Raw genomic sequence first — 27,614 nt, forward strand, 5'->3', positions numbered from 1 at the left:
GTTTGTTTATTTTTTTGCTGTTAAAAGCTGTTTAAAAAATGTCACAAAAGAAAGCAAAGTTTTAAAAGTATAATAGGACAATAAAGTTTTAACTGTATCAAGTTGACTACTTTTGATATGAAAATAGTTTCATGAAATTGAGCTTATATTAGCATTTAAAAAATAGAAATCATATCAAGGGTGTCAGTAGGGGGGAGGCTTTAGCCCTTACCCCAATCCAAGATTTTTTGTTTTTTTCTAGCATTTTTTGGTCAAGCCTCAAAACTATAATGGAACTATCTTGCCGGCCGAACACATTTGATGATTTATTTTGAGGAATCATTTACAACTAATTTAAATGGGATACGATTTAGGGATATCACAGGAACCAAAAAATGAGCTATCACTGGTTTTAACTATCTCAAAAGTTACCACAAGTAATATAAATCCTTGCATTAAAATGAATATTCCTGGGATCCCTGCTCAACCTCGCCTCTGTTTTTGTCTGGAAATGTATTTATATGAATTTTAAAATCAAAATTCTTTTGAAGTACATTTTTCTTTTTATCATAAATATAAAAGCTTAAAAAAGAAAATCAGCTGAGCGGAATATTCTCCTTTTCATAAGTGAATTTTATCTTTTTATTTACTATTTTCATACTAAATACAGGGCTAAGCATCGTTTATGGGGCTCTGGAAGTGACGGATTTAACTTTAGGAATGTATTACATAAAACACAAAGTCATTTTTTAAAAATAGATTAAGCTTTTTTTTATTACAAAAAAGTCTACATCATAAGAACTTTTTTTTACTTCATACAGAAACCTTAGCGGGCAAATTCATTTTAATTTACAATTGGCAATTTTTGAGATACCTAAAACCAAGATAGCTACTTTTTGGTTCCTGTAATACCCCTTAATACGTATATTGAAATAAAGCCAAAAAGGCGTCGTACTCCTTAATAGGAATTGAGAGAATAATGAAATTCATTCAAGATGTTGCTGAGCCGAGTGGGAAAGAAAAAAAAGATATTCTTTATAAATCATAAATTCATTCATGGATATCTTTAAAAAGGTGCATTTGGTTGACAGATAAAAACCAATTAAGGGAGATATTTAAATTAATTATGAAATGCGTTATACCTAAGATTAAGAGAGTGGATGATGGGAGCTACCTTCCGTGTAAGCTCTTATCTTTCAAGCTCTCAGCTGGAGTCACTCTCAAGATAATTGTCATTAAAAAACATCATAATAAGACATTATTTATACTTCTTTGTCTTGTTTATAACGATCTGCAGTAAAGATAACGCCTCAGAATATAGACTGTTTTCAAGGGATGTCAGCATAGTTGATGTTGGCTAGTATTGTCCCGGTCCTTATTTCTTCGGTCCATTCCAGTTCAGTCTAAGGAAGGGTCCAGAGGATCTGTCCTTGAAACTTTTCCTATAAATGTGAATGGTTTAATCAGCCAAATAAGATATATGAGATATTCAATATAAAGAGCATTGCCCATATGTTGCAAAAAAGTATTTATTCAAGATTATAATGCAATTGAATACAAACACTTAGTTATATTGTTTATTTTATTATATAGCAGAATAATAAATATGAAGAAAAATACCCTTCATGACGTCACGAGGGATCAATTTTATACCTTCTTGAAAGACCGACCAGTGGGACTGGACTGGATAGGATCAAACTGTACCATGGTAATAAATATACTAAGAACCGACAAACATTCATGTTGGCCATCTGGGTCATAAATAATTAAATTTTAAAGGTATAACATCGTGTTACAACAACAACGATTAAAAAATGAAAACTTTATTTTATTGTCATCTGTCAAAATGTATGTCTGCTTCTTTTCCTCTAATCAGTATTCTTAACGTTGATTGGTTGAATTATAATCAGCTCTTATTAAGCTATGAACCATCCATTCCTAACTAAAGTTGAAGAATAATTCTAAATTTGGAAGAATTAGCCAACTACCAACTGATGTTATGCCTTTTTTTACTTTTATTTTCGGAAAAAAGTAAAAGTAAAAAAAGGCTAATAATTATGAAGTTATAGTAATAACATTGGGTTATTTCATTGTAATAAGTAAAAATGTATCCTTAATCTGGATCCTATTTTATTTAGGTCTAAACTTCGGGTAAAATACTCATAAACTGCAAAACAAGTATCCGTCTAGTTTTGGTTTTGGACCTGGATCCGTCCTATCTTTCCCCACGGTATAATCTTATTTATAGAGAAAATAAATAATTATATTTACTTTTTTATTAAATCTATCTAGTGCAGGGCTCCCAGTCAAGAGCGGGGATTAGTCCACGTACCCCCCCCCCAAAAAAAAAAAAAAAAAAAAAAAAACTGGTCTGTAAATATTGCCTTAACATGGCTCGAAGACAAACTCAATGCCACCAGCCCATACTGAACTTTGTAGTTTGGGGCGTCTTAGAGAAGAATGTCTGTTGCATTTCCCATCCAAATTTAGATTCGCTCCAAGCTGTCATCATGACAGCGAGGTACGCCATGGACACGGCTTTTGCTGTCAAGAGTAATCAACCTGTTTCCCGACGTGTCAAGGCTGTTATTTATTGAGAAGGTGGATATATTGAATAAAAAACATAGTATTTAAGATATCCTCAATTGGATTTGAGTTGTATATTCTTGATTCCATAAAAATTATGCTTTTCATGATTTAGTCACTCTACCAGAATATTAAGATACAATAGACATTTCACATAATATTTAAAGATGCAAATTGAATTTGCACATTCAGCACGGCGTTACCTTGCTTACATAAAAATGTACACTGTAATTTGTGGTCAGTCGTCGATTTGCCTGCTTTCCCCCCCATAGTCAGTGCTCTAAATGTTGAGGGCTTGAGTTCGAATTAGCTTTTGTTAAACATTGAACAAGAATTTTCCTCTTTCACTCATTTACTTTCTTATTTATACATCCAAAATCGATTCTAATCCGTCTTAAAAAAGCTCGATCAAAAATTGACAAAACAATGAATACTTGTTCATAACTCATAGAACGTTCGCGAAAAAGCTAGGAACACTCTTGAATATATCTTCTTTGGTTACCCACTTTATATGTATACCATACACATAAAAACCTTAGAAGTTAGGAGTAGATTGTGTCTCTTAGCAAATAATGCCCCTCCCCCCATATGTATAGAATAAAAACAGCGGGGATTTTGAATAAATAATTTATTTTAGAAAAAAAAACGCAGTTACTCAATTCAGAATTTTCTATATATGTATAATAATATAGATGTATGTATATTAATATAACTATTAACATACAAGATGCTTTGATACAACTTTGTAGCTTGTACAGTTTATGTAAATGAAGCAAAGTCAATAGTAGTAGAAACGAAAATAATAAGATATTGATTATATATTATAATATATTTATATTTCATAGAGGAGTTTCAGTCTTATTCGTTTTATAATATTTATTATTATATTGTATTGTAAACATATTAATTAATTAAATTTTTTGTTTTAACTTATTTGCCAACATCCGATATACAAAAAGAACAAAAGTAAAATAGTTAAAAAAAAAGAGACAAGCAACAAATAAGCAGTGCATAAATCATTATCTATATGCAATAAATTCGCAAATATTGCGGCAAGGTAGTAGTTACCAGTGGCAGAGGGGTTCATGGGCTCCCAAGTGATGGATATTGTATAGGACAGTCAAGGAATAAGTAATGGCAAATTATGAAATTGCTTTTATATATTAAAAAAAATTGAAATGGTTTTTTTTTTTAAAGGTACTCTATATTTTATAGAGGGATCAAAGTTTAAGGGCTCTAAATTAAAATAATGTAAATTATTTTTATATACCTATATGGTATGTAAGAGTTGAAACTTGTACACGCTAATTGTACAAATTGCAACCAAAAAAATGAGATGCATAATTTTCAAATGAAAGATTTACAATACTAAGCGGAGGATAATGCAAATATTGACTATTCCGTGGATATATTAATGGTATATATTTTTGACTATTTGGATACTAATTACTCAAATATAAGTATTCTGTGGCACATTATAAAGATCAACTTCCCAAATTTATAGTACTTAAAAATATATAATAATCGTTTAATTCGAATAGATTAAAATGAAATGATTGTGTCAATTAATAGTTGGATATTAGGTTGATCAATGTTGTAATTAAAAATTGATTTTATAGACGAAAAAATTGCAAGTTGTACTTTTTGCTGATACAAGTTACAACTTGTACACAAGATGAATATAGAAAAAGACGTTTTTAATAAAAAAAGTGTCATTCAAGAACCAATAGAAATTTCTCTGTTTTCAAAAAAGGCTACAAAAAATATTAAGAAAAGATTGACGTTTTCTTAAAAAAAACCGTTTAGAAAGTTATAAAAAAAGGTCAGTGGTAATACAAGAAAGGCCCCCTATTTATATAAATAAGTGAAATTGTTTATTTAAATTTTTTTTTTTTTTCAAAATATGAAAATATACTTTTGTAAATCTGTAGCGTAGGGTCACTAAGATTGACGCATGCCCTCCCTTATGAAAATTGTGCCACTGGTATTTACTACTATCATTACATAAATATAAATAATTAATCATTGCCCATGAGAGAGACTTAGAAAAATATAATTTATATCATATTATAATAATTGTAAAATCACCAAAAAATTAATGAAAGGTTAAAGTGTAAGTATCAAATTCACCCAACTTTTCACACCGACAGGGCTCAAACATATTACTATTAGGTATATATCTATCTATATCTATAAAATGTCCACAAATAAGTCAATAATAATTAAAGGAGAAAAAAAAACAACAACTGATAAAACGAACCACTGATGGGCACAACTACTGCATTGATAACACGTCATATATGTAGATAATTCATAATAACATCTACTATTAAAAAATATAGATATAAATGAACATAGATAGCCCATTATGATGATGATGATTTTACACAGCTCAGAAAACGTTTTATAATATATGAACCAAATATGAAACTGGCAAAAAAAATAAGGGGAAAAAAATGGAATTCATATATTGGAAAAAAAGAGAATATAAATGGACATGCTTGTTGATAAAATGATTTATTCTTTGTCTAAAGAAAAGTGGGGAGTGGGGGATGGGCATATTAAGAAAAGCTCAATTGACCAAATGAGTATGATAATTACCCTGTACGTAAACGTAACTGAGAGAGGAGATAATATAATTAATTATACATATATATGTTGTGTACAAGTTACAACTCAAAAGATGTGATAATGAGTGACTTTAAATGACGAATCTACAGTATTTGATGGCTGATAAGTTAATGGTGTCATTATTGAAAATACATAATTAACTATAAGTATTCTGTGGCATATTTAGTGTACATATACTCACAATGAACATAATTAAGATGGTTCATCAATGGTGTAAATTGTGTACTTTTAGATTGCTAATAATTAGTATTCTATGGCATATTATAAAGTTCCAATGCCCAGAGTTATATTACTTGTAATAAATATGCAATTTCAATGGAGCAAAATTAAATGATAATATAAATGTATATGTAGTTGTTAATTACAATTATTGTATTTTGGATGTTAATGGCGTAATTTATTACGCATTAACTCATTAATAAAAGGTATTCCGTGACAGTTTATCAAGTTCAAATAGCCACATTTATCTATATTAATTATAAATACATAATAAATACGTACGTAATTTTAACTGAGAGCATCAATGCATAGCTGGTAATTAAAATGACTGATGCTCTAATAAATAAATAATACGTATAAATTGTAACTTTTACAATCTTCTTAAACAAGTAAGAACCTGTACAGACTATTTTGATAAATATTACTCATTGATTAGAAGTACGGAATTTGAACTTGACATTAATATCAATTTCAAATACCCACAGCTACATTACTTGTAACTATGTAATAAATAAGTAACTTTATGAGATCAAAATACACTAACAGCATTCATCCATATCATTATTAAAATGATGGATATTATAATAATTAAATAAGACGTAGAAAATTGTAACTTGTACACAACATATATATACATATAATACGACGAGTGATGGAAGGACACAGATCCAAGGGATCAGAAATTGTGAATTTAACTGTCATTCAGCTGAAGAATCACTTTCTCTCCACCATAAACACATCCTCTCCCTTATTATACTCTCTGCAACCTTTTGTTTTAATGGACTTTTGTTTTCATATATATAAATATATAGTGTTATTCTATAATAATAGTAATGATAATGACAAGCGAAAAAATATATAACATCATATTTATATAGTAATAATATATAAGAAATAGAGAAGAATAATAATATGATTATAAAAAGAAACCATCACGCGCTAACAATTATTAAAAAGAATTAAACAAAGTAAGTAATCAAATGAATTATGACGAAGAATGATAATAGATGATATAGATTAAAAGATGTGTAAGAAAAAACGAGTCTTACTTAAGTATATGTATGTGTATATGATACCCGCTTACATGTTGATACTACTTTAATTGACAATAGAAATATATACATATATATATGTAATATAATTATAAAAAAATATTATAGGTACAAAGACGTTTCTATGGCATGCTCTGATATATGTATACCATGACTATAACTTATTCTTGACAACCTTTTTGGTTATCAATATAACATATTTAGTTAGTACATATACTAACAATATGTCTTTTTAGGATTTTGCTGATGAATGAGGTAAGAAATGTGATGCGTCAACACCAAGCCAATCTTGAACAAAAATAAAGAAATGTCCAATATGTGATTTTTTTCATCATAACTATTATAGAACTATCAGCCAAATAATTTATTCAGTCAATTAGAGGCAAAGTATTCAAATTTATGGGATGAATTATCATATTCAAAGATATTAACTATAGTATACAGCCATTATTTGATTTGCCCCCATATGTCCCTTTTCAAATACATATAATGTATGTATAATATTGTTTTATTTTCACCATGTCATTTTTGCGAACTTTAAAATGTAATTTACTGTCCCTTTAAAGGTTGATAGAAATGAACAATAATTCATCGCAAATACTAATGTCAATTTTGAGACCAATTAATTATTGTTTGCTCTAGTGTTGACGGGCCACAAATACACATACACATACACATTACATTTTCTTATAAAGAGTAAAAATTATCATAATAATATGATATAAAGAGGGGGAGATTGGGGTGGAGGCTAGGGGGATGCACTTTTGTTTGTTTCTTTCTTTCTTTGAGTCACTTAAAAAGGATATTATAATAATATTAATAATAAAATAAGTATATATTTCTTATCAACAGACATATATAAGTTTTGATTGGCTGATTTTTTTACATCTTTTTTTTTTCGAAGCGGGAAGGAATTAGTTGTCTCTTAAGTCTTATAATAATATTATGTGTAGGTATAATATAATATAATAATATGTGTGTGTGTTTATATGTATGTATTTATGTATGTAACTTAAGCAACATTCTCATCAGTGCAAAACTGAGAGAAATCATTATCAAAATCTTTGAGCACCCTTACGGTCATTTCTAGATCATCTGGCATATTATTTTGACCAGAGGAGGACACTGGAAGTTCTTTTTTACCCAAGGGATCGTTCATCATTTTCTCTCCCTTCCCTCCTAAGAGATTAGGGGTTCGAGAATCTAATATGATATTTTCTCCAGTCACTGGAAGGATTTGTTGTGAGGGCTGCTGGCTATGAACTAGAGCACTAAGTCCTCCTAGTTCTCCTCCATAGGTGGGAACAGTGCCAGCAGATGCATGTCTTTGTCGTACACGAGGCTCTAGTCCTCCTAGTGGCCCCCCTCCTCCTTGAAGCATGAGATTACTCGTTGGAGAAATTGGAGCAGACTGTATGCTCTGTTCACTACCACCGGAGCTATGACGAGAGCGCATGACATCATTAGAATCAAAGTATTGTACTGAAGAGGATGAGGTGTAAGAGTCATCCATCAAATTCATAGGAGTTCCTGGCTGAGGAGAAAATGGATTGTTCAAATTATTGAGAGCAACAGGGGAAAAGTTGTTGACGTATTTGTAGTGCCCAACTCCGGATGAGTGTCTGGATCGACATAAACGTCCCTGGGCGGAGTTATGCCTTGATCTAGAAAAGTGTACGGGTGTAGCTTGTGGAGATATGAAAGGTGTACTGCATTCTGAAGTAGAACCAAAGGTAGCAGCTCGAGAGATATCTGACCCGTTTGACCCGTAAACAAAACGATTATTAGGTGTGGTGGGTAATAGGCTCAGAGACATATTATTCCCTGAACTATGACGGGATCGGACAGATGGCACAGGCGTCGATCTAGGGGAGATAAAAGGACTGGCGGCAGATGGCGGACTGGGTGGCTGTGAGGAACCCGTTTGTCGGGGGGAAATAGGCTGAAACCCATAATTCCTTTTACGACTATTATTAGAATTAACAGCAGCTATAGCTGGACTTTGTACAGGGTCATCAATCACCATTGGATTGAAACTCACTTTTCTTCTAGAGTTGAGAGAATTATTATTTGATGTCTCTTGAGGCAGTGGGTTGGACCAATCATGATGCTGTAAAACAGAGTTCCTTCCCTCCATCTCATTTTCATCTTCCTTTATAGATCGCGTGGGTTTAAAAGCAGAGGAATTGCCAACGGTTGGAGACTTTAAATTCTTCTCTAGAAGTTGTCTCAACTGAGATAGCTTGTCATCATTTTCAATTGAATTATCTGGGAAATAGGTACCTATTTCTTCATCTGGATCATTTTTTGATGAATCCCATAGGGGTTTTACCGTTTCGTGGGGTACTGAATTCACTATTGAAGTTGAAGAGCTCACAGGCAACCAAACCTCTTCGTTATTATTATTCAAAATGGGGACCAGTGTCGTCTGTGCGTTGTTGGAAGACGTTGTTGTACCAGGGGCAGTCCACATGCTTTCGTCTTTTTTCATGATAGTCATATCCACATCTGCTACTGTAACTTCTTCATAGACAGAGAGTATTGGAGCCTTTCCCCCTTCTTCAAGTTCTAAATAAAGACAAGAAAGAAAAAAAATAAGATTAATAAACGTGAATTAATCATAAAAAGAAGAAGAATAGTTAAACAATCTTATTTTTATATTCTAAAAAGAACAAATCTACATAACATATAGTACATGCTATCTAATCATGACATAATCTTCTGGTTCCCAAGTGTATCATCATTATTTTTATTTTTTCCTTAATTGGAGCAAAATAGGACTAGATATTATTAAGTATGTTTTTCTCCTTTCTTTTATTGTTGGGTATGTGTCTTTTACATTAATAGGATTTGTTCCTTGGAGACCCCACAACCTTTGAAATCAATGATCCCTCCCACTCCTCTTTAATCACTTTAAATCGTCTAGGTAGTGATAACAACTGTCCTCCTTTTTACAACCTTTACCGGGTAATTTTTTATAGTTGGGTTTCGGTCTGGAAATAGTTCGGTCTAACAAAAAAGCTCGGTATAGTTCGGTCCAAAGGAAAAGTGTATTTCAGTCCCAAAAAAGTCGGTCTTATTTAAAATTCGTTATAGATCGATTTATATATAAATTGTTCATGACGTGTTTTCAAATTGTGAGCACGGTACAATGACGTCATAAAAATTTTTAAACAGAGATAACTGAGAGGAATTTTCATCCTTTTGTCCCTCCTGGAATACGGGACTTCGAATTCTTAGGATGGATGATCAAGTTAAAAGTATATTCTTTTTATTCCTTTTATCTTTCTTGGTTCCAACTTTTGGAGAACAAAGAAGTCCACTTAATTCGGTCTTAATTAATTAAGAATTACCATAGCTCTAAGCTGAATTGACAAATTAAAAGCATATCTAAATTTCAAATTGTATTACATTTTACTTTTACAGTTATAATTTCATATTGTAATTTACATATGGATGGAGAAATTCTGAACTAATCTGAATATTATATCAGTATTTGTTTTTTAGAATTTATTTTGATCTTTTTAGATTTTCAAGGTTATTCAGATTTTGTAATTTATTTAAGAAATTTGTTTAATATAACATGGATGACTATTGATCTAGAAAAAAAAATCGGTCAATTAAGTGAGACCGAAAAATATTGGCCCACGTTCTGAGACCGTGGTTTGGACCCAAAAATCGGTTTAGAAAAAATAACTTAAGACCGAACCAAAAAAAAAAAAAAAAAAAAAAAAAAAACAGTGCTGGACCGAGTATCAACAATAGCAAATACTAGACACGGACAAGAGGGTGTTTTTTCTTTTGTTTTTGTTGTTGAATATAAGTCTAAATAATGAGTCTTTAAAAAACTGTAAATTTGATTACATTTGGCTTAATCAACCTCTATGAGAGAGAGGATTGTACATATATTCGGGAAGTCCCGCAAAATTATCATGATCCCATTTGTAATCACTGATCAATAATCAGGGTTAAATTTATTAATTTCAAAATCCCCCTAAAATTGACACTGATTGGACCAAGTGTTCTCTTTTTTGGATATTCAAATATGTTCTTTCATCCTACCACATTAATGTTTTTTTCTTTTTTCTAAATTTGACGCCTAGGAAGGTCAATAGACATACAAGGTTATACCATCATGTAATTGGGCTGGCTAGAACTTTCAATTTGATGTATCGTACCGACTGCTAAGCAAGACAGATATATTTTGACGTCAAAGATAATAACAGTGGACTCTAATAGTAACAGTCAAGGAGGGCGATATATAGCTGCTACTCTTAGATACAGTTATTCTCAATGACAGAACTATTGAAAAGCATGGTGGAAGTCAAACATCAGTCGGAAAAGCGTTATGGTTTAGCCTTGTATTTCTGTTAATCTTGGTACTACTGCCTCTAGGACACACTGGTTGAGAACTCATACCCTAGACCGGTCTGACACTATTGTAAATTTAACTTATTTGGTCCAATTTCGGTCTCGAAAATCTATAAACGTCATTTTATTAATTAGCAAAGTGAACAGGTAAAACCTAGAGGAGGTAAGATGGCAGCTGCTGCAAACCCAAAACCTATTGAAGGTGGTTGATATAAGGTCGGACACGGGTCACGTATTGAGTATAAACATAGATGAAAAAAATATAATAATATAAGAGGAGCGACTTTTTGAAGTTGTAACTTGAAAAGGTGCAATCCCAAGTGTCTGAACAGGTTATGTGTTTTTGACATTACAGCTGACAGTGGTATAACACATATGTACAACCCAGTTTATTATTTGCTATGTAAACATGTTAGGTTTATAAGCTTTACATCGGAAATTTATTGAGAATCACAAGTGTCTCTCAAGTTGCACAAGTTAGAGAATCCTTGGTCTATTATTTCCAGACCAAAACCAAACACAACTAAATACCATGTTTAATATTTATCTTAATATGTTAAAAAGTTGAAAATATATGCGGAAAAGGAAACAAATTTGTATTTGGTTATACCACTCGTCGTTTCGATTGATTTTTTTCCGGACCGAATTTCTTTTTTTTCTTGATCCACCGTCATTGATGTTTTCATTTTACTAAACAATGATCCTACTTAGATTATAAATATCTGGATAACTTTGGAAAATTAATAAGTACAAATTCAGTTATAAAACAAATACTGTATTAATATAACATTCAGAATAATTCAGAAACTATCCATTCATATGTAAATCATAATATGAAATTATAACCATAAAACTAAAATATATAACCATTTTAAATATAGATATGCTTTTAATATGACAATTGCTTAGGTCTACGATCATTCTAAATTCACCGGATTATATGGGCTTTTATATTTTTCAAGAGTTGGAATCAAAGGAAAATACTTTTAATTTGATCATCCATCTCAAAAGATGCTCGAATTCATAGTTTCGGAAGTTTTCGGAAGGATAAGAAGATGAAAGTTCCTACGAGCCATCCCTGTTAAAACTTCTTATGACGTTATTTGAAAACACTGATGAGTCTAGACAAAAAAATGGATATCCTGTAAAAGTTTGGCCGCACGTCATACTTTCTCTTTCTATCTCGAAATTAAGGTCTGCAATCGAGGATAGTTGAAATTCAATCCTCACAACCTTTTAATAATAAAGAAATGACTTCGTTACGTCAAGCGTAGGGACGCAAAGTGAAAGCGAAGAATATATATTGAATGAGGAAGAGGGGAAGGATACCGACTTTTTCAAATTATTCGGCTAATTAGCACTTCGAAGGGTCACGAAATTAGATTGAAGGTCTCATTGTGAGGAATAAGTTGTGAATTTGGCTCTTATGAAGTATTCGAATTGGCGAGTTCTCTCTGAGTCCATCCGTTTACTGAGGGAGATCATATCTAATCATGTAAGGCATTACGACTTTTTCTTATATCTACCATAAATCATGACAGTAGACAGGAATCTTTGTACGGTAGTCGTACGGTGCAAATTCGTACTGGCGTTTTTCTTCCTGTACATCGATGAAATCGCATAAGAGTGAATTCAAAGGCAAATTGAAGTATTTTTACCCTTAGTTTACAGTCTATAATCATGCTCCTTATTCAAACTTAATTATTTTTTATCAAATAGTAAGTCTTAATATTACATTAATTATCATTATCACTAATTAGCTTAGGATCAAAACATTTTTTTTTTTTTTGGAAGGTTAGTGAATTAAACGAATTGGAAATTGGGACTGCTTTAATTTAATGTTTTTAAGAATGCTTCTTTATTTTGTTTAATTATGCCTTCCACACAATGAGACCTTCCATCTATTTTCGTTACCTTTCGAAGTGCTAATTTTCCGAATAATTCGAAAAAGTTGACTTCCTTCACCTCTTCCTCAGTTAATATATTCTTCTCTTCACTTCGCGTTCATACGCTTGACGTACCGAAGTTATTTCCTTATTATGAACAGGTTGCGATAATTGAATTTCAACTATCCTCCATCACTGTCTCCAATTTCGAGATGGAAAGATATGGAGTATGGTGTGTGGCCAAACTTGTAAAGAATACCCAGAAAAATTGGGACCAAACTAAACAGAATTATTCGTTTGGACCGATCTAGACCGTATTTTACTATGAGACCTGTCTAGAGCAAACTTTTTTGTAGGATTGAATTAGTTTGGTCCAACAAAAATCATAACGGTCTGGGATTTCCAAACTGAAACTCAACACTATTTAAGACTACAACTTTTAACAAGATAGTCTTCGTAATAATGATGACAATAGTGAATACATACATAATGATACATGGGGAATTCAATCTCTCTCTGTCATTCAGCGCGTGTATTTATTATTCCCCTTGAATGTAAAAAGCCCTCTTCTTGCTGCTCCTCGTATCCCCCCCCCCTTTTGTTGACATCTTTCTTTGGTTTAAGGGGGAAATAAATATGTATATCGACAATCGACAGCACTAAGTACATAATAATACCTTTTTTTATTCGTTAATGGCATCTTAAAAAAGTATGATAATAAAATAAACCTCTGAAAAATATTGACCCAATCATTACGAGATCATAGCTTTTATAACCCCATGATATATACAGATTACTGCATGATAATTTACAAATGTAAATTCATATCAAGCAAGTTATTGCTCCAAAGAAATTCATAAAATTGAACACAATGCGTACTACTACTCGTCGACGAATTATTATTTATTCAAGTTCCATACAATAAAAAGAAAAAAAAACGCAACGTCCAAAAATAACCACGGAAAGAATGTTAGATGAGGTTGCGTGGCATAAAAAATCATTAAGTTCCGAAATTATAGATATGAGTTGCTTCAGTTGCAAGTGACAGAACATTGTATAACTATGAAGTACTTGAGGGGGAAAAAATAGTCAGATAAATACGTCCTTATGAAATAATCGATCAAAAATACATTACGCATACTATCATATCTTGGATTATATGAATTGAAATATTTTTTATTTGTTAATCAAAATAAGGTTGGCAACATTGAAAAATAATAATGGCTGCAATAACAATAGAGCCAATCAGAGGAGAGGGATCTATTTTAGTACAGCCATAACTCTTAATGGGCAGCAAATGTATTCTTCAATCCCAAGTGGAAAAGGGAAAATATTTCAATAATAATAAATGCGTCAAAATTACATAATTCTCTCCTTAGAAGTATACTTGATATAAAGTGCAATTGCTCGTTTAAATGATGAGTCTTATCTGCCATATCAAACGATAATCATATATATGACATGGTTTGAGATTCGACCCCGGTTTCACTGCAAAATTGGATAAATATCAAGTATCGAATTCTTTTAAGTAATACATGTTTTCAAAATCAAAATTTTATCTAGACTTCAAATCAGAAATATGAAATATGCAATGGTGTTTTAGATATACTCATTTATGTTAGGTATGTATAATCTGACGGGAATAAAAATATCTCTTCAGCATTTTCAAGTCCTACAAATGAATCAATTATTCAAATATCTGTAATTTTGAGAGCCGGTTGTTGTTCCGTGACAAATTGGACCTTGATTTAGTCAATATACAATAGGTAAAGGTCCTATGATTGCACAATATCACGAGTTCCGAAATATGGATAATTTGCTCAAAAATCTAATCTATATTGCTTCGTAAAAAAAAAAAATCCTGAAGTATTAAGTAGTTTGACTCAAATTGGGTATCATTTTGATAAAAAAGTATATGCGGGGCATAATAGATAAGTTTCCACGAATATTGTTCATTCCCTATTTTGGTTGAGGCCAAATGTAATACGAAATTTTCCATAAAATTTCAAATGCGTAAGTCGTAAAAAAAGAAAAATCGAAAATATTATAGTTGGTAGGAAAAAATAAACCCATCAGCCTAAAATATATTATTTCAGGTACAACCGATCAAATTTGCAAGTATCTAGCTCCAAACGTTTTTTATACCATCCATTACAATGACCGACGATATTTTTTCACACGTCAAGGAATTAGAATTTCCGATAAAATGATATGTATATCAAGCCTGCAGTCCTATCTTCTAAGTAGATATATAGCTACTTAAAGCCAGGAATTTATCTCAAGTGTGAGTTTTTGAATCCGTTTGTCACTCGAGGTATATTTCTTAAACGGTCATTACAGAGAAGTTATGGAAGAAACAACTAAAAAAAAGTTTTATTTTAAAGTTCTGGCTATTATCTATCATTTGAACATAAATAATGTTTTTAATGTACATTGTAGATTCTATAGGTCTACAAAATTGGGATTTCCAAAAAATGTCATTTTTTGGGAAAATTGATCACAAATACAAATTTCTTGGCTAAACTCAAAATACAGGATTAAAACTCAAAAACATCTTAATATACTGAGATTTTTACCCTAGAAAATACTTCTTAAACAGTTCTCAATGTTTATTTTCCACCCTAAATATTTTTTTCACACTTTTGGCAGTGAACCCGGGGTCAAATCTTCAACCATGTCATATACAAAATATGAGTTCACGAATAGTATTCTTGATTTCTATGGAGCGTTTTCATGTGATGCCAACATTGTTGATGACAGCACTCTTAAGGGGCTAAACAATCATACTTCATAAAAAAAACACCCTATTTTTCATTAAGATTAAGAAAAAGGGTAAACTACAGCCTTATATTTCGATGTCAAAATGGAAAAGACAAATAACATGACTTAAATCTTTCCTCTTTTTTTAAATATATATCTTCCTCACATCTAGGTTTATTGATATATATGTAATAACATCATTAGATACTCATGTTTACATTTGTACCATTACTTATTACATTTACAAGGATATTATACGTTTTCTCGTCCCTAATTTATAATAAACAGAATTAATAGCAAAAAATTCGCAATTTCATAGAAACTTTTCGTGCCCAGTACTTTCTCCTTAATATAAAAATAAATGAAGTTCTTACGTCGTTATTCTTTATTTTTGGTTAAAATGGATGTTCCCTTTGAATTTTTAAGCTAATTATGTAAGCTTTAATACTAATAAATTCATTAAATGGTTGTTTTCTGTTGTAATAATGATGGATTTATGATTTTGCCTCATATGATGCTTATTCTTCAATCCATGAGTATTTTCTAACATGAATAATCCATCATGTCTAATGATAATTAATAAAGAAAAAGTTAATAGCACTTCTCCGGTTCCAATCGTCTTTGTTAATTTTTGTTTTTCTTATTATACCAATTTTATTATCTATTTTGTCTCTGGTTCGAACTCATCACATAGTGAGATTTTGATAGTATGTAAACTTTGAAATTATAGGGCATAATTCTATCATTTTTCCGAAAGAAAACAACATTCTAATGTGTTTTATAGTAATATACATTACATATTTTGATTTAATAATTCAAAGAGAACATCAATTTTAACCAAAGATAAACAATAGCGACATAAAAACCCCATATATCAAGGTTAAATATCCTTGAGGATAAATTGCTTTAAGGCGAAATGGTCTGAAGAAAAATGTCCTGGGTTAAAATATTTTAAGGCGAAAGTACGTAGCTCCAGTAATTTTTAGCACCTAGATATTTGATAATATTTAAATATCACTATTGTTCTTTGGCATTCAAATGCATTATTTTTCATTTTGAAAACATTTGATAAAGTTTCTTCAACATCTTTATGGAAATTTCTCTATTTTATTGAATAAAGATATCAACAATTATAAGCCCCAAAGACAACTTCAATTATGATGCAATATAGAACGCTAGTAAATACGCTCTATTAATTAAATACTAAAATATATTTTTAGTAATAGAGAAAATAATTATATGTTTTAAAAATATTTCATTTCTTCGTTATACAATCTCATTTTCATATTGTAGACAATAAATCGTGGAGTAAGACTCTAACTGTCGTAACTTAAATATTGACTTTAAAGAATTAAGCATGGAAACTCAATTCTTTTATTATGAGTAATGGTTTTATCCAAATTTTTTAATAAAATGGATCTGATAAATTTATTTTAACAGTCTTAATTTCTCTATTTTTCAGTATTAAATATTATATTTCTAGGACGACATAATGGCATTATCACTAATATTTGTAATTTTAGAGTTACGAAAATTAAACCTTCAACCCTCAAAATTAACTATTTCAATCATCCTACTTTTTAGTCCCTAAAAGATAAAAAAAATAACAATCTAGCCATTTTATGGGAATTTTCAGCAGATATTACTTTGATTTAATTGAAATATCACTGTTTATCATTGAAATCAAGTAGTATTCAGTCTTTCTTTATTTCATTAATACAATTATATACCTAGGTTTATTTATGAAATATTACTTAACTACCTAAAATAGGTAAAGTATTATATTATCCTTAAAGCCATTTGATTAAGTTGCATACAAATTTATGGAAAATTTGTCCATTTCATGTAGTAAAAAATATCAGCCTCCAAGATGGCGCCAGCATCAATTATGATGCAATGTATGACGTCAATGAAAATGTTATTTACATAAATAATGTAAAATAATTACTTACTTATTTCCCCAGGTTGTGGAGGTGGTTGCGTTGATTTGTGAAGAATATCAGACTCATTTTCATCATTTTGATGATTCTCTTCTTTCCGAAGCTTAAGAACTTTTCGACTCTCTGGTTCTTCATAAAGCATACTACTATTTACTTCATACCTTTCTAAATCCTGTAATAATAATTCGAATATAGGTAAGTTTCTTCAATATAGTGCAATATTAGGGTGACTATATTTTGAAAAAAGAGGACATTTGTCTTAGGAAGATATATATTTTTAATATTTTGGAAGTAATAAATAACAATCTACTTTACTCGTAAAATAGGAAATTAATACAGGTAACCTTAACCTTTGGGGTTGAGCTATTTATTCTATATAATAAGAATAATAATTAATAAATAAAGTTATTTTAATTCCTTCACAAGTTAATTGTAGGATTTTTTAAATTCAATTCCATCTTTCATTGCACAACTATTGCACTACTAATAGAAAAAAAGAATAAAACACTTGTAGTTGGTCTAAAAAAAGGATTGCATGTTCTATGTGTTTAGCATATGTCTTGGTTAAGATATTTTTGTCTTTCCTTAATTTTATAATTGTATACCAACGTTTACTTATAAACTGTTACTACTTTCAAAGGTAAAGTTTTTTATTTTCTACTTAAGTCGACATTTAACACGCGCCATTTTTCTTTCATAAAACTGGACATTTCATAAATTAATAAATAAACAAAGAATCCCCGGACAGGATGTAAAAAGGTCGGTCACTTTAGCATATATTATTATTTAACGCACGTTAATTACCTGACTTTTACGCTTGATTTCCCTCTCTTTTACATGATTGAGTATGTGAAGAGTTTGTGAATTTCCGTGATCTACAATATCGTTTTGACTAGTACCTAGAAGAAAAAAAAAAGAGTTGATATAACATATATGTAATAATAATAGGAAAATTTCGGCTTATTCCAGATAATTAATTAAAGCATATAAATATAATGACGATTATCTTACATTTCAGGTTTTTCTTTCCAGACAAAAGAGCATACGCAGCGTATGATTTATTATCCACATACATTTTATCTAGCAAATAATAGGCTAATTCTTTTAAGCCTTCGAATTTTACGCCCAATAGTTTTTCGACCCATTCGCGAATTAGATAAGATGCCGAAACAAGGACACTATCCTCAGTATCGGATACAGTCTGAAAAAAGAAGGAAAACTCTATTGTAACAGTATTCATTCAAATAATATAACTATTAATGTATTTTGTGAACAATTTACAACCAAAAATGTAATGAATAATTTTAGTACATTTATAGCACTTAACAAAAATAGATACATGTTTATAAAACATTTAAGCTTATAATTAATCATGAGTGAATGTAACCAAAAAAAGGTGCTTACATTTAAATTGAACCCCTTAATTAATAACCAAAAAATGAGGGGAAAAAAATAATATCAAAACACTTTTAAATGATTCATATAAGACAATTTAAAAAAAAATCTCTAAACCTGTTCTTGCTTTCTAAAATTGAAATCCGGAGTAGCTGGTTCTTCCAATTTAGTTTTCTTTTTAAGACCTGCATAGCAATAACGAGAGTTTCCACGAGTTCCCAATCTTCTTGGACGGACTTGAGGATAGACTTGCTTCATAACCTTTCCAAAATCAGCAGTAGATAAAGGCTTTAATAAGTTGGTCGTACAATATTCTCTGAAAAAGACACGATATGTAAATAGAGTAAACCTTTCGTTTTTACATCAAAGTATATTTTATTAATGTATTAATTTTTTACAAATCAAAAATGTCAGAATAAATTCATAATGAACAATAATCGATAATGAAATGTGATAAATTTCTGTCTGTTTTCCTACAAATAATACTTTGCTCTAGTAAAGAGCTTTATTACAGTTAATTTAAGTAATGAACATCATACAACTTAATTAACAAGTTATTTTGTATAACTGATTTCCACTGACACACGATAAGGAAAACTTAATACAATATAAATTTTATAGAAAGTCTTAATATAAAATATTTGAAAACAAAATTGTCCTCAATTCAAATTGTATTATGTCAACATTGAAAAGAAAAATTCATAAAATGTAATAGAGATAAAATGCTTACATATACTCGTCATAAACTTCATGCTTTGGTAAAGACACTTGTTGATCTTCTTCTAAATGAGTTTTAATCCATGTGATTGTCAGCTGGATTTCAGATCGACTTCCCAAAGGATTCAAAGGCCTAAAATAAATAAATTTATTTATAAAAAAATATCACAAATAACATTAAATGGATTACCCTCTTAATGGATCAGTAGGTGCGTTGGACTGATTAGAAGGGAGCTCTAAATAAAACAATAGACGGTCAAATTTTGATAACTTTTCAACCTCCTGGATAATGGTTTCAACTTTTCTTTTGGAATCCGAACTGCAATAAAACAATCATACATTAATAATTTGCTAGAATAAATTAAATTTCATACAAAAATCTTAATGTATGAAAAAAATTTTATCATTATATCGTCATATCAATGAAGTTTTGAATTGATGATAATGTATTAAAAAAATTAAGAAACCGGTTATATGAACAAATAAAATACACTTCTATAAAAAAAAATGTCTTATTCAAAATGTCGATGATAAAAATAACATTAAATGTAGTTAAAAAAATTGAAAGCTGACTGCATTGAATAATAATCTTATGTAGAAAAAGAGAAGATCCGACTATAATCTTAGTTAGGTTATTAAAATAGAAGCATTATCATAATTGAGAGTCAATTTGTAATGTTAATTGACTTTTTCATTATAACACAGTTATTATGTGTAATATGACGTATCTTTGGTTAGTAAGGTCAACCAACAAACATTTTGAACTTATAATCTGTGATAGATAATTTTTGGAATAACATCAAGTAATAAAACCAATTTCATGACGAAGCATAAGAAAAAGGGGGTATTTTTTTTTCTTTTTAATTTCTAGCTGTTAATATAAAATATAACAAAAATCATTAGTTAGTACTTCTTTATGTTATAAAAAAACTTATCCACAATGTAGAAATAAAAACAAATAGATCATTTTTTAAAAATAAAAAAACAACAACATTCATACAGATTAGAAAAAAGGAATATGAAGAGTTAAACATGTTTTTAACTTTGAAGATAAAGAATATCAAATTTTAGCCGAATGAAAGAAATATATTTAAAGTGGAGTAGTACTAGCGCTTGAAAAGTATATTATCATATACTCCTTAAACAATCGTTTTAACATTCACTAATTGTGTGTGCAACTCATTTTGTGATGAGTATAAATTATCATATTCCATATGCATCAAAAAATTGAAAAACCATTTTATAAATTATATCAAAGTTAAGAGATACACCAATGAAACCCTCAACATACATATTAGGTGAAATTTGCCTCATTTTCAGCTCTCAACCAACAAAAATTCAATTTGTATAGAGCCGATGATCAAAATCAACATATTAAATGAGGGTATAACATTTGGGTTTCGTAATTTGGAACTTATTGAATGATAATGTAATGAGAAGTCGATACATTCGGCATGTTTTTGCAGTACAAAAATAATAGCAACACTGTTGAGAGTGAATTTAATGTATTAAAGACAACGGTGTATCTCTAATCTAAATGAGCACTTGACTGCAAAATAATTAATAGAGCGTTTTCACGTTACGGCCGCATTGTTGATGTCAGCCATTTTGGGGGCTTAAACAACCCAATTTTATAACAATGAAGCCCCCTTTTTTGTATGGCAAAATGGAACCAATATATAAAAGGGATTGAACCCTTACTGTCTATCAAAATTCTATTCCTCTATTGGATAGTTTTATTATATATCTGACCTTAAAATGTATTAAAAATATGTTAGTACATTGTTATATAATCTTATTTCCATAGTGTAGATAAAAAATTAACTAATACAATGGAAAGAATAAGATATTTGTCTCTAATTATCCGATTAATTAATGGATTTAAAAAAATTGACCTAAGATTTTACAAATCTTAGATTTTTAGTACATATTATTTTGATTATATTCAAATATCACTGTTTATCATTGGCATCAAGTAGAATTTAATGAAGGTCTTAAGTCTCTTTTTTATTTATTCATAAAACCATTGGATGGAGTTTTATTATGACTTAAAGGAATGTGTCCACTATTCCAACTTTGAGCCCCCAAAAATGTCGCCTCTTTCAATTCTGATGCAATTATTGAGGTGAGTAAAAACGCTCTATTGCATGGTTTTCCCAACTCTAAAGAGAGAAGAACAACATAACTTAAATTAGAGTACGCAATATGCGAATCACAGTGTTGTATTGGAGACACAGTGATTCAACAAACACTGGGGCAACAACAGCAGCTACACGAACAACAAGGAGGTGTAAGAATGAACTTGTGCCACACCTGAGCATTGCTTTAATGTCTCTTTTAGCTTCAATGATCATGCTGTCCATTCCTTCGTTGTTCTCCATGGACATCATCATCATGATCCTGCTACGGAGTGGAGAGAGATGGAATTGTGTGCCACAGAGAGCGCGCGCTAGAAATGAGTGCTCCAATCTAAGTTGGATTCAAGGATTCCCTCATGATGCTGATGAGGGACGAGGAATCCCCTGGAGTTGTTGCGAGAGGCCGCCTCTCAACGCAGATCAACGAGATTCGCGTACGCTGTGACGTAACCAAACAGCAGCAAAGGACAAGGATCCTTCCTCAAATTCAGAACCAGGGGGATTTCGCAGGTCAATATTCGCCTCTTCAGAGAATTCGAATCGATGTCTCACGGATATTTAATATTTTGGATATATTTTGGAGTCAGAAGAAAAAAAAAGAAGCAAATAACAACAATAACAACAAACACAAGTAGAAGAAGAAAATATGTTTTTTACTTCTGTAGTTTTGTTTTTTTTTAATATTTTTGCGAGAGAAGAAGAAAAAGAAGGAGTGCGGCTACACACACACTACACGAGTGGTTCTCAAACTCTGTGCCCACATCTTTTTCAATAACATTCCTCAAATAGTCCAGAAATGAACAGCAATTACTCTAAGATGTGTAGCGGGCTCTGACTCACACATAAATACAGCGTTTTTACTCACGTCAGTAATTGCATCTTATCAAAAGGAGACGCCATTTTGGGGGGCTCAAAATTGTTGATATTTTTACTACATACAATATTTCGTTACCTTTATTCTATCATGCAAACTTTCCTCGAAAAATTATCAAAATAAAGGCCGAAATCAAGTGAAAGTGAGTCAAATAAGTAAAATATACCAATTGCTACTTATTTCTTAAGTAATCACAGACTTGTCACAGTATTGTCGTAATTTTTAAAATTTTAAATGAATTATATATATTTCAAAATATTAAAATCCTACATAGTATTTTTTTTTTTAATATTGCTAAGTAATATTTTATTAAAAGCGTAGCTATATATTTGTATTTATGATAGCCAACTTTAATTTCTTCATTGAAATAATAATATAGATAATAATAATATCAGAATCTACCGTTAATAACAAAATACATAGAGTATTTTTGGGTTAGCGAATTAACCCCGTAAAAAGGAATAAATATCCAAGTAAACTCCCAACAAATGGTTTCATATATAAAAAAAGACTGAACACTTATATTAAATAATACTGGATGCTGATGATAAACAGTGATATATCCATTAAATTGAAGTAATATGTACTAAAAATCTCAATAAATTGCTTGATTGTTACATTTGTGTATGGATGTAATTACCTATTTAATATTTTAATACATTTTTGGGTCATATTTATATAATAAAATTAGGCTATAGATAGGTGGATTTCTGATAGACAGTAATGTTTAAGTTTTTTATTTGTTGGCTTCATTTTGGCATTAATTGTCCATTTCCTTCAAATGAATGAAAAAGGGTTAACATTGTTCATTGTTTGGTTCCCCAAAATAGTCGATATCAACAATGCGGACGGCACGTGAAAAATCTCTACATAAAACGGAAGGGAAGACCAAATACTTAATTTAATCCTCTCAGACATTGAAGATGTCGCAAAGTCTCATCAACGTTTCTCATTAACACAGGAATGAATAAAATTCGTTAACGTATGTTTATTATGCTTTTATAAAAATACGTAATTTTTCTTAAAAAATTTAACTTAATTAAAAGATATTAGACCTATTTTGTAAATAGTGCGCCACTATGTTTTTGTAGTATTGTAAATGCACTTTGACTAATAAAGTTTGAGAACCACTGCACTACACTCACAGCGTAGTAGTAGTAGTAGCAGCAGCTTCAGCCTACTCCTCCTCCTATTTGCTTGCTTGCTTACTTACTTGTTTCTTCTCTCTCTGTCTCTCTCTCTATTCATTCCTTCCTTCTTCTTCTCTATTTTCTCTCTCTTTCTCTCTCCTTTTATCTGTGTATTTTTGCAAGGGATAAGAGAAGTAAAGAGTGTAGTAAAGTAGTTGTAGAACTCTCTTATTACGATCTCTACATGCAAGCTTAAATTCTATGTAAAAGGACTTAAGTTATAATTATTATTACTTCTCAGCAATATAACATAGAACACCTTTTACACGAAACCACAATTGAATTTATGCCACATTGTAATAGTTATATCCTACTATAAATAATGATTGAGTCGTCTTTGATCCATTTAAGGAGTTAATACATCGTATAACTAATATTCACGCAACTTCGTTATGCCTCCTTTTCTTTTCTCCTCCATTTTGCGTGCGTATATACTTACTATTTGCTAACAGCCTGGCAAATTTTTATATCTATACATACTTCTTTTTAAGATCCTCTTAGGTGCTACACACGCTATGTATGCTAAAGGCGCATTGTTGAAAGTTTGTTCTAAGTTGGGATACGAAGTATTCAGTAACTCCATTCTTAAAGGGTATCATGATATATGTTTAATTACTATCATAATTAATAATAATTATCCATTGAGGAAAAGGTGTGAGTTAAATATTTATGGATTGTTAGAAGATCATTTTTAATTATATATTTAGTCATCATATATCCGAAGCAAGCATGAATATCATGTGTATTTTAGGCAGTTGTGCCCTTAGAAAAATAATTAATAATTATAGTTCCCCTCAAACACTCAGTTGTAAAATATGGTGTCCTCTAGGAAGAACGATGTTGTACTATGTGCCCTGCACAATATCTATGATTCCAATTTAAAAAATTCTAAAATCCTTCTAAATTAAAAAACAAAAAAACTTCAGTTTGTGTCCGAATTCTAAAGATTTATTATTGCTTATGAGTATAAAAAAAGTCCCACTCCACATGGATATGGATAACCAGAATAATTAATGACAAGCCAACTAAAAACTATTTCCTTACAGAAACATTCTCTAACTCAAGGGTTGCTTATATCCTATTATTTTTTATTTATAAAAAACGTCATGTACAGCTGTTGTGTATCTAAAAAAAAACAAAAAAAACTACGATATAATTAATTAGGAGCTCTATCCCATCTCACGTGTAGTAAGAGATGTGGTTCGTCAAATCAAAAGCAAGCTAGAATGATTTTTCTTAAAACGGAATGTGGATTAGATTTATTTTCTTATTGGAATCACTGTCTATTTCGATCAACAATTTATTCTTATAAACCCTTTGACTGTGCTGCAAATTGCACTTAAGGTAATCATTATTGATCTTCACCGTAAAAGAATGAAAAATTGATAATTTGTTTTGAAAGGGGCCATATCGAGGGCAATTATTCCCTTAAACCAAATAAAAATTGTTAATTATAGCTAAAATTATTGGGTATTTCAACTCAATTGACTCGTATATGTCTATGAAATATTGGGCTGTATGTGCTCGTATATATGAAGTTTGGAATTTTCTCTTTTTCTTGATTTTTATTCAAGATTGATTTTATGTTGACGTACCATATATGAAATCGTCAAATAACATGACTGTTATCAAAGTATATAATCTATATAGTATTTTCTATGAGTTACATAATAAACAGCTGATTATGTTTTTATGATAAAGTGTGTTTTATTTTAGGGAGGACTCTGTGTATGCAGTGCTTTAGGCTTATTTCTTTCTTTTTCAGGCAAATGTTACATAATATACTCACTATATAAAACAATTTATATTATTTTACAACGCGCCAGCAATGAGTTTATTTTCTTCGTATTGTTTAAACCTGTCTTAAAAGAATACTTACTTTTTCTTAATAATAATATATGTATGTATGTATTGTCTGTGATATGCTGAAAGCTGAGAGGATGTATCTCTTTTCGCAATGACAAAGAAAAAAAATAATAGAAATTTTGAAAACTGTGCCCAAAATATGTTTTATTAGTACTTCTTTAGTCCTAAATTTGTGTAATCTATCCTATAAAAGCACAAAAAGGGAGAGAGACTTTGTGATTTGTTGTTCTGAATTTTTTTAACCATTTTTTTTATAACTTATAACTTGAGCTGCTATTTATTATTAGATAAGGATATTATTGTTGAGAGGAGTATATCGATATTGTTTTGATTGTGTTTAAAAATGTTTTCTTTTTCCTAAAATTATTCATGTAAAGTAAATTCTCAATTTCAAATGCAATTATAATACGTAGGATATATAGCTCTATTAAGTACTCTTAATCGTTAGCTCTATAGGATAAGCAGAAAAATATGTTACATATGTTCTTATCACAGTCTGTCCTTACATCATGAAAATAAGAGTTTTTTATATTTTTTAAAGTGTTTATTCGGTTCAATTTAAATTACTTTAATACTGTCTCTGTTATAATTCCTATAAAGATATGCTGTATAAATAATTTGTTAAAAGGTTGAGTGGTCAACATCTTAAAAGTTCCGATATATATATTTTTTTAAATTAATTAAGTGTTGTTTTTATCGTAAATGAAGTGTCACTTATGATCACTCGTTAATTAACCGATATCTAATTTTTTAAATGAATCAATATAACTATTTAATTATATTAACTACTATAAATGAGTGAACGTGATACCTTTAAGTCATAAATGGGCTGATATCAAAATATTTTCCGATCTGATTCTTAAAAAAATTATTATCCTATCTGATATTTTACAAATGATTAAATGTACCCGTATCCCGATAATATTTTTTTTTGTTTTTGTCACAAGAGTCTTATTCCGTTTGCATCTTTTTTTTGCCTTGTTGGTTATTGCTTTACTTGATCAAAAAAAGCTGTCTCGTGATTCATCCATTTGATCCCGGTTTAGTAATGATAAGTGTTTTAAAATAAAGAGATATTTTTATAGAAGACAAACTTGAGAAGCCTTGGTAATGAATAAATCTTATCTTAGATATTTTACCTTATGTGAAATGTAATGACCAGGGACGCAAACTTTGTCTTGCACTCTTTTTAGAAGAGTTGAAGTACATAAACAAAAATATAAGTCATAACTCATAACGTATGATTTTATTCCTTTAAGTGCAAATACTCTATTTATTACGAATAAACAATGTTAGAACTGTCAATAAGCGTTTGTTTATCCCCCTGATAGTGAAAAATAGCAATACACGATCAAATGTTGATTATTGTGAACTGAATATTCCATTAGTAATTAGTAAAAAGAAGCCATATTGTTACTGTTCCGTTGTGGGATGCAGTAATGCTTATGGAAAAGGGCTTTCATAGTAAAAATGTTTTATTTCCACTTCGTAATATGGAAGAAAGAGAACTCTGTATCAAGGCTAATAAAAGGGTGAATGAGGATGGGAATATGTGGAAGCCTTTTTATAGGAGTGGAATATATTTGAAACATTTAAAATTATTTTCTTATTTATCAAGTATAAATAATGGTGTGATGCAAATATGTATTTATTTATGTGATTCATTGATATAAATCAATTTAATTTTAATTATTCTAAAGTTTTATATTTTTATGTTATCTTAATTGTTTAACCATATAATATATTTGAGCTATACTTCTAAATATCTAGGTATGCAGTAAAAACTTAAAATTTTGTTGACTACTCTCTTTAATATTAGGTTTATTCATAAGTGCCTTTGCTTCGTAATAAAATGTTACATTGTGTTTCGATCCGATATATCAGCCTACGTATAATTGCAATGTTGTTGATTTTTTCCCCAAAATATTATTGCAAGATGTTATTTGTATAATTATAAATTAATTGATAAACACGTAATGATTAGATGGTTGAAATATATAGATAAAATGA

General features: G+C 30.1%; 1 protein-coding gene and 1 long non-coding RNA gene across 8 annotated transcripts; one reads left to right on the plus strand and one right to left on the minus strand.

The window, feature by feature from the left end:
- Nucleotides 1-3,379: 3,379 nt before the first annotated feature.
- On the minus strand, nt 3,380-24,877 carry LOC121119358 (uncharacterized). Of its 7 annotated transcripts, none has more exons than XR_005864738.2 (9): nt 21,850-24,877; nt 19,727-19,855; nt 19,550-19,669; nt 18,937-19,135; nt 18,436-18,625; nt 18,229-18,323; nt 17,437-17,596; nt 7,322-9,035; nt 3,380-6,511 (listed from the first exon to the last, which is right to left on the minus strand). XR_005864738.2 is itself a non-coding variant. In XM_040714007.2 (8 exons), the coding sequence occupies exons 1-8, from the start codon at nt 21,930-21,932 to the stop codon at nt 7,480-7,482; spliced, it is 2,532 nt and encodes an 843-aa protein (XP_040569941.1). In that variant the 5' UTR covers nt 21,933-24,877; the 3' UTR covers nt 3,380-7,479. The 7 variants fall into 7 exon arrangements, 1 of the variants encoding a protein (XP_040569941.1); XR_005864737.2 differs by having other exon boundaries at nt 3,380-7,259; XR_011780918.1 differs by having other exon boundaries at nt 3,380-6,354; nt 7,149-9,035.
- On the plus strand, nt 24,765-27,614 carry LOC139905839 (uncharacterized). The gene is made up of 2 exons (XR_011780919.1): nt 24,765-25,082; nt 25,504-27,614. It is a non-coding gene; the product is annotated as an uncharacterized lncRNA (long non-coding RNA).

The sequence above is a fragment of the Lepeophtheirus salmonis genome, chromosome 6 (genome assembly GCF_016086655.4).
Source record: "Lepeophtheirus salmonis chromosome 6, UVic_Lsal_1.4, whole genome shotgun sequence".
Taxonomy (NCBI): domain Eukaryota; kingdom Metazoa; phylum Arthropoda; class Copepoda; order Siphonostomatoida; family Caligidae; genus Lepeophtheirus; species Lepeophtheirus salmonis.

Bases quoted from the DNA above. Each gene is read 5' to 3' on its own strand.
- LOC121119358 (XM_040714007.2), bottom strand. From the start codon at position 21,932: ATGATGATGATGTCCATGGAGAACAACGAAGGAATGGACAGCATGATC. The intron at 19,856-21,849 runs GTGTGGCACAAG...GTTTTATTGCAG, and splicing joins GACATTAAAGCAATGCTCAG to TTCGGATTCCAAAAGAAAAG. The intron at 18,324-18,435 runs GTAAGATAATCG...TTTTTCTTCTAG, and splicing joins TGGAAAGAAAAACCTGAAAT to GTACTAGTCAAAACGATATT.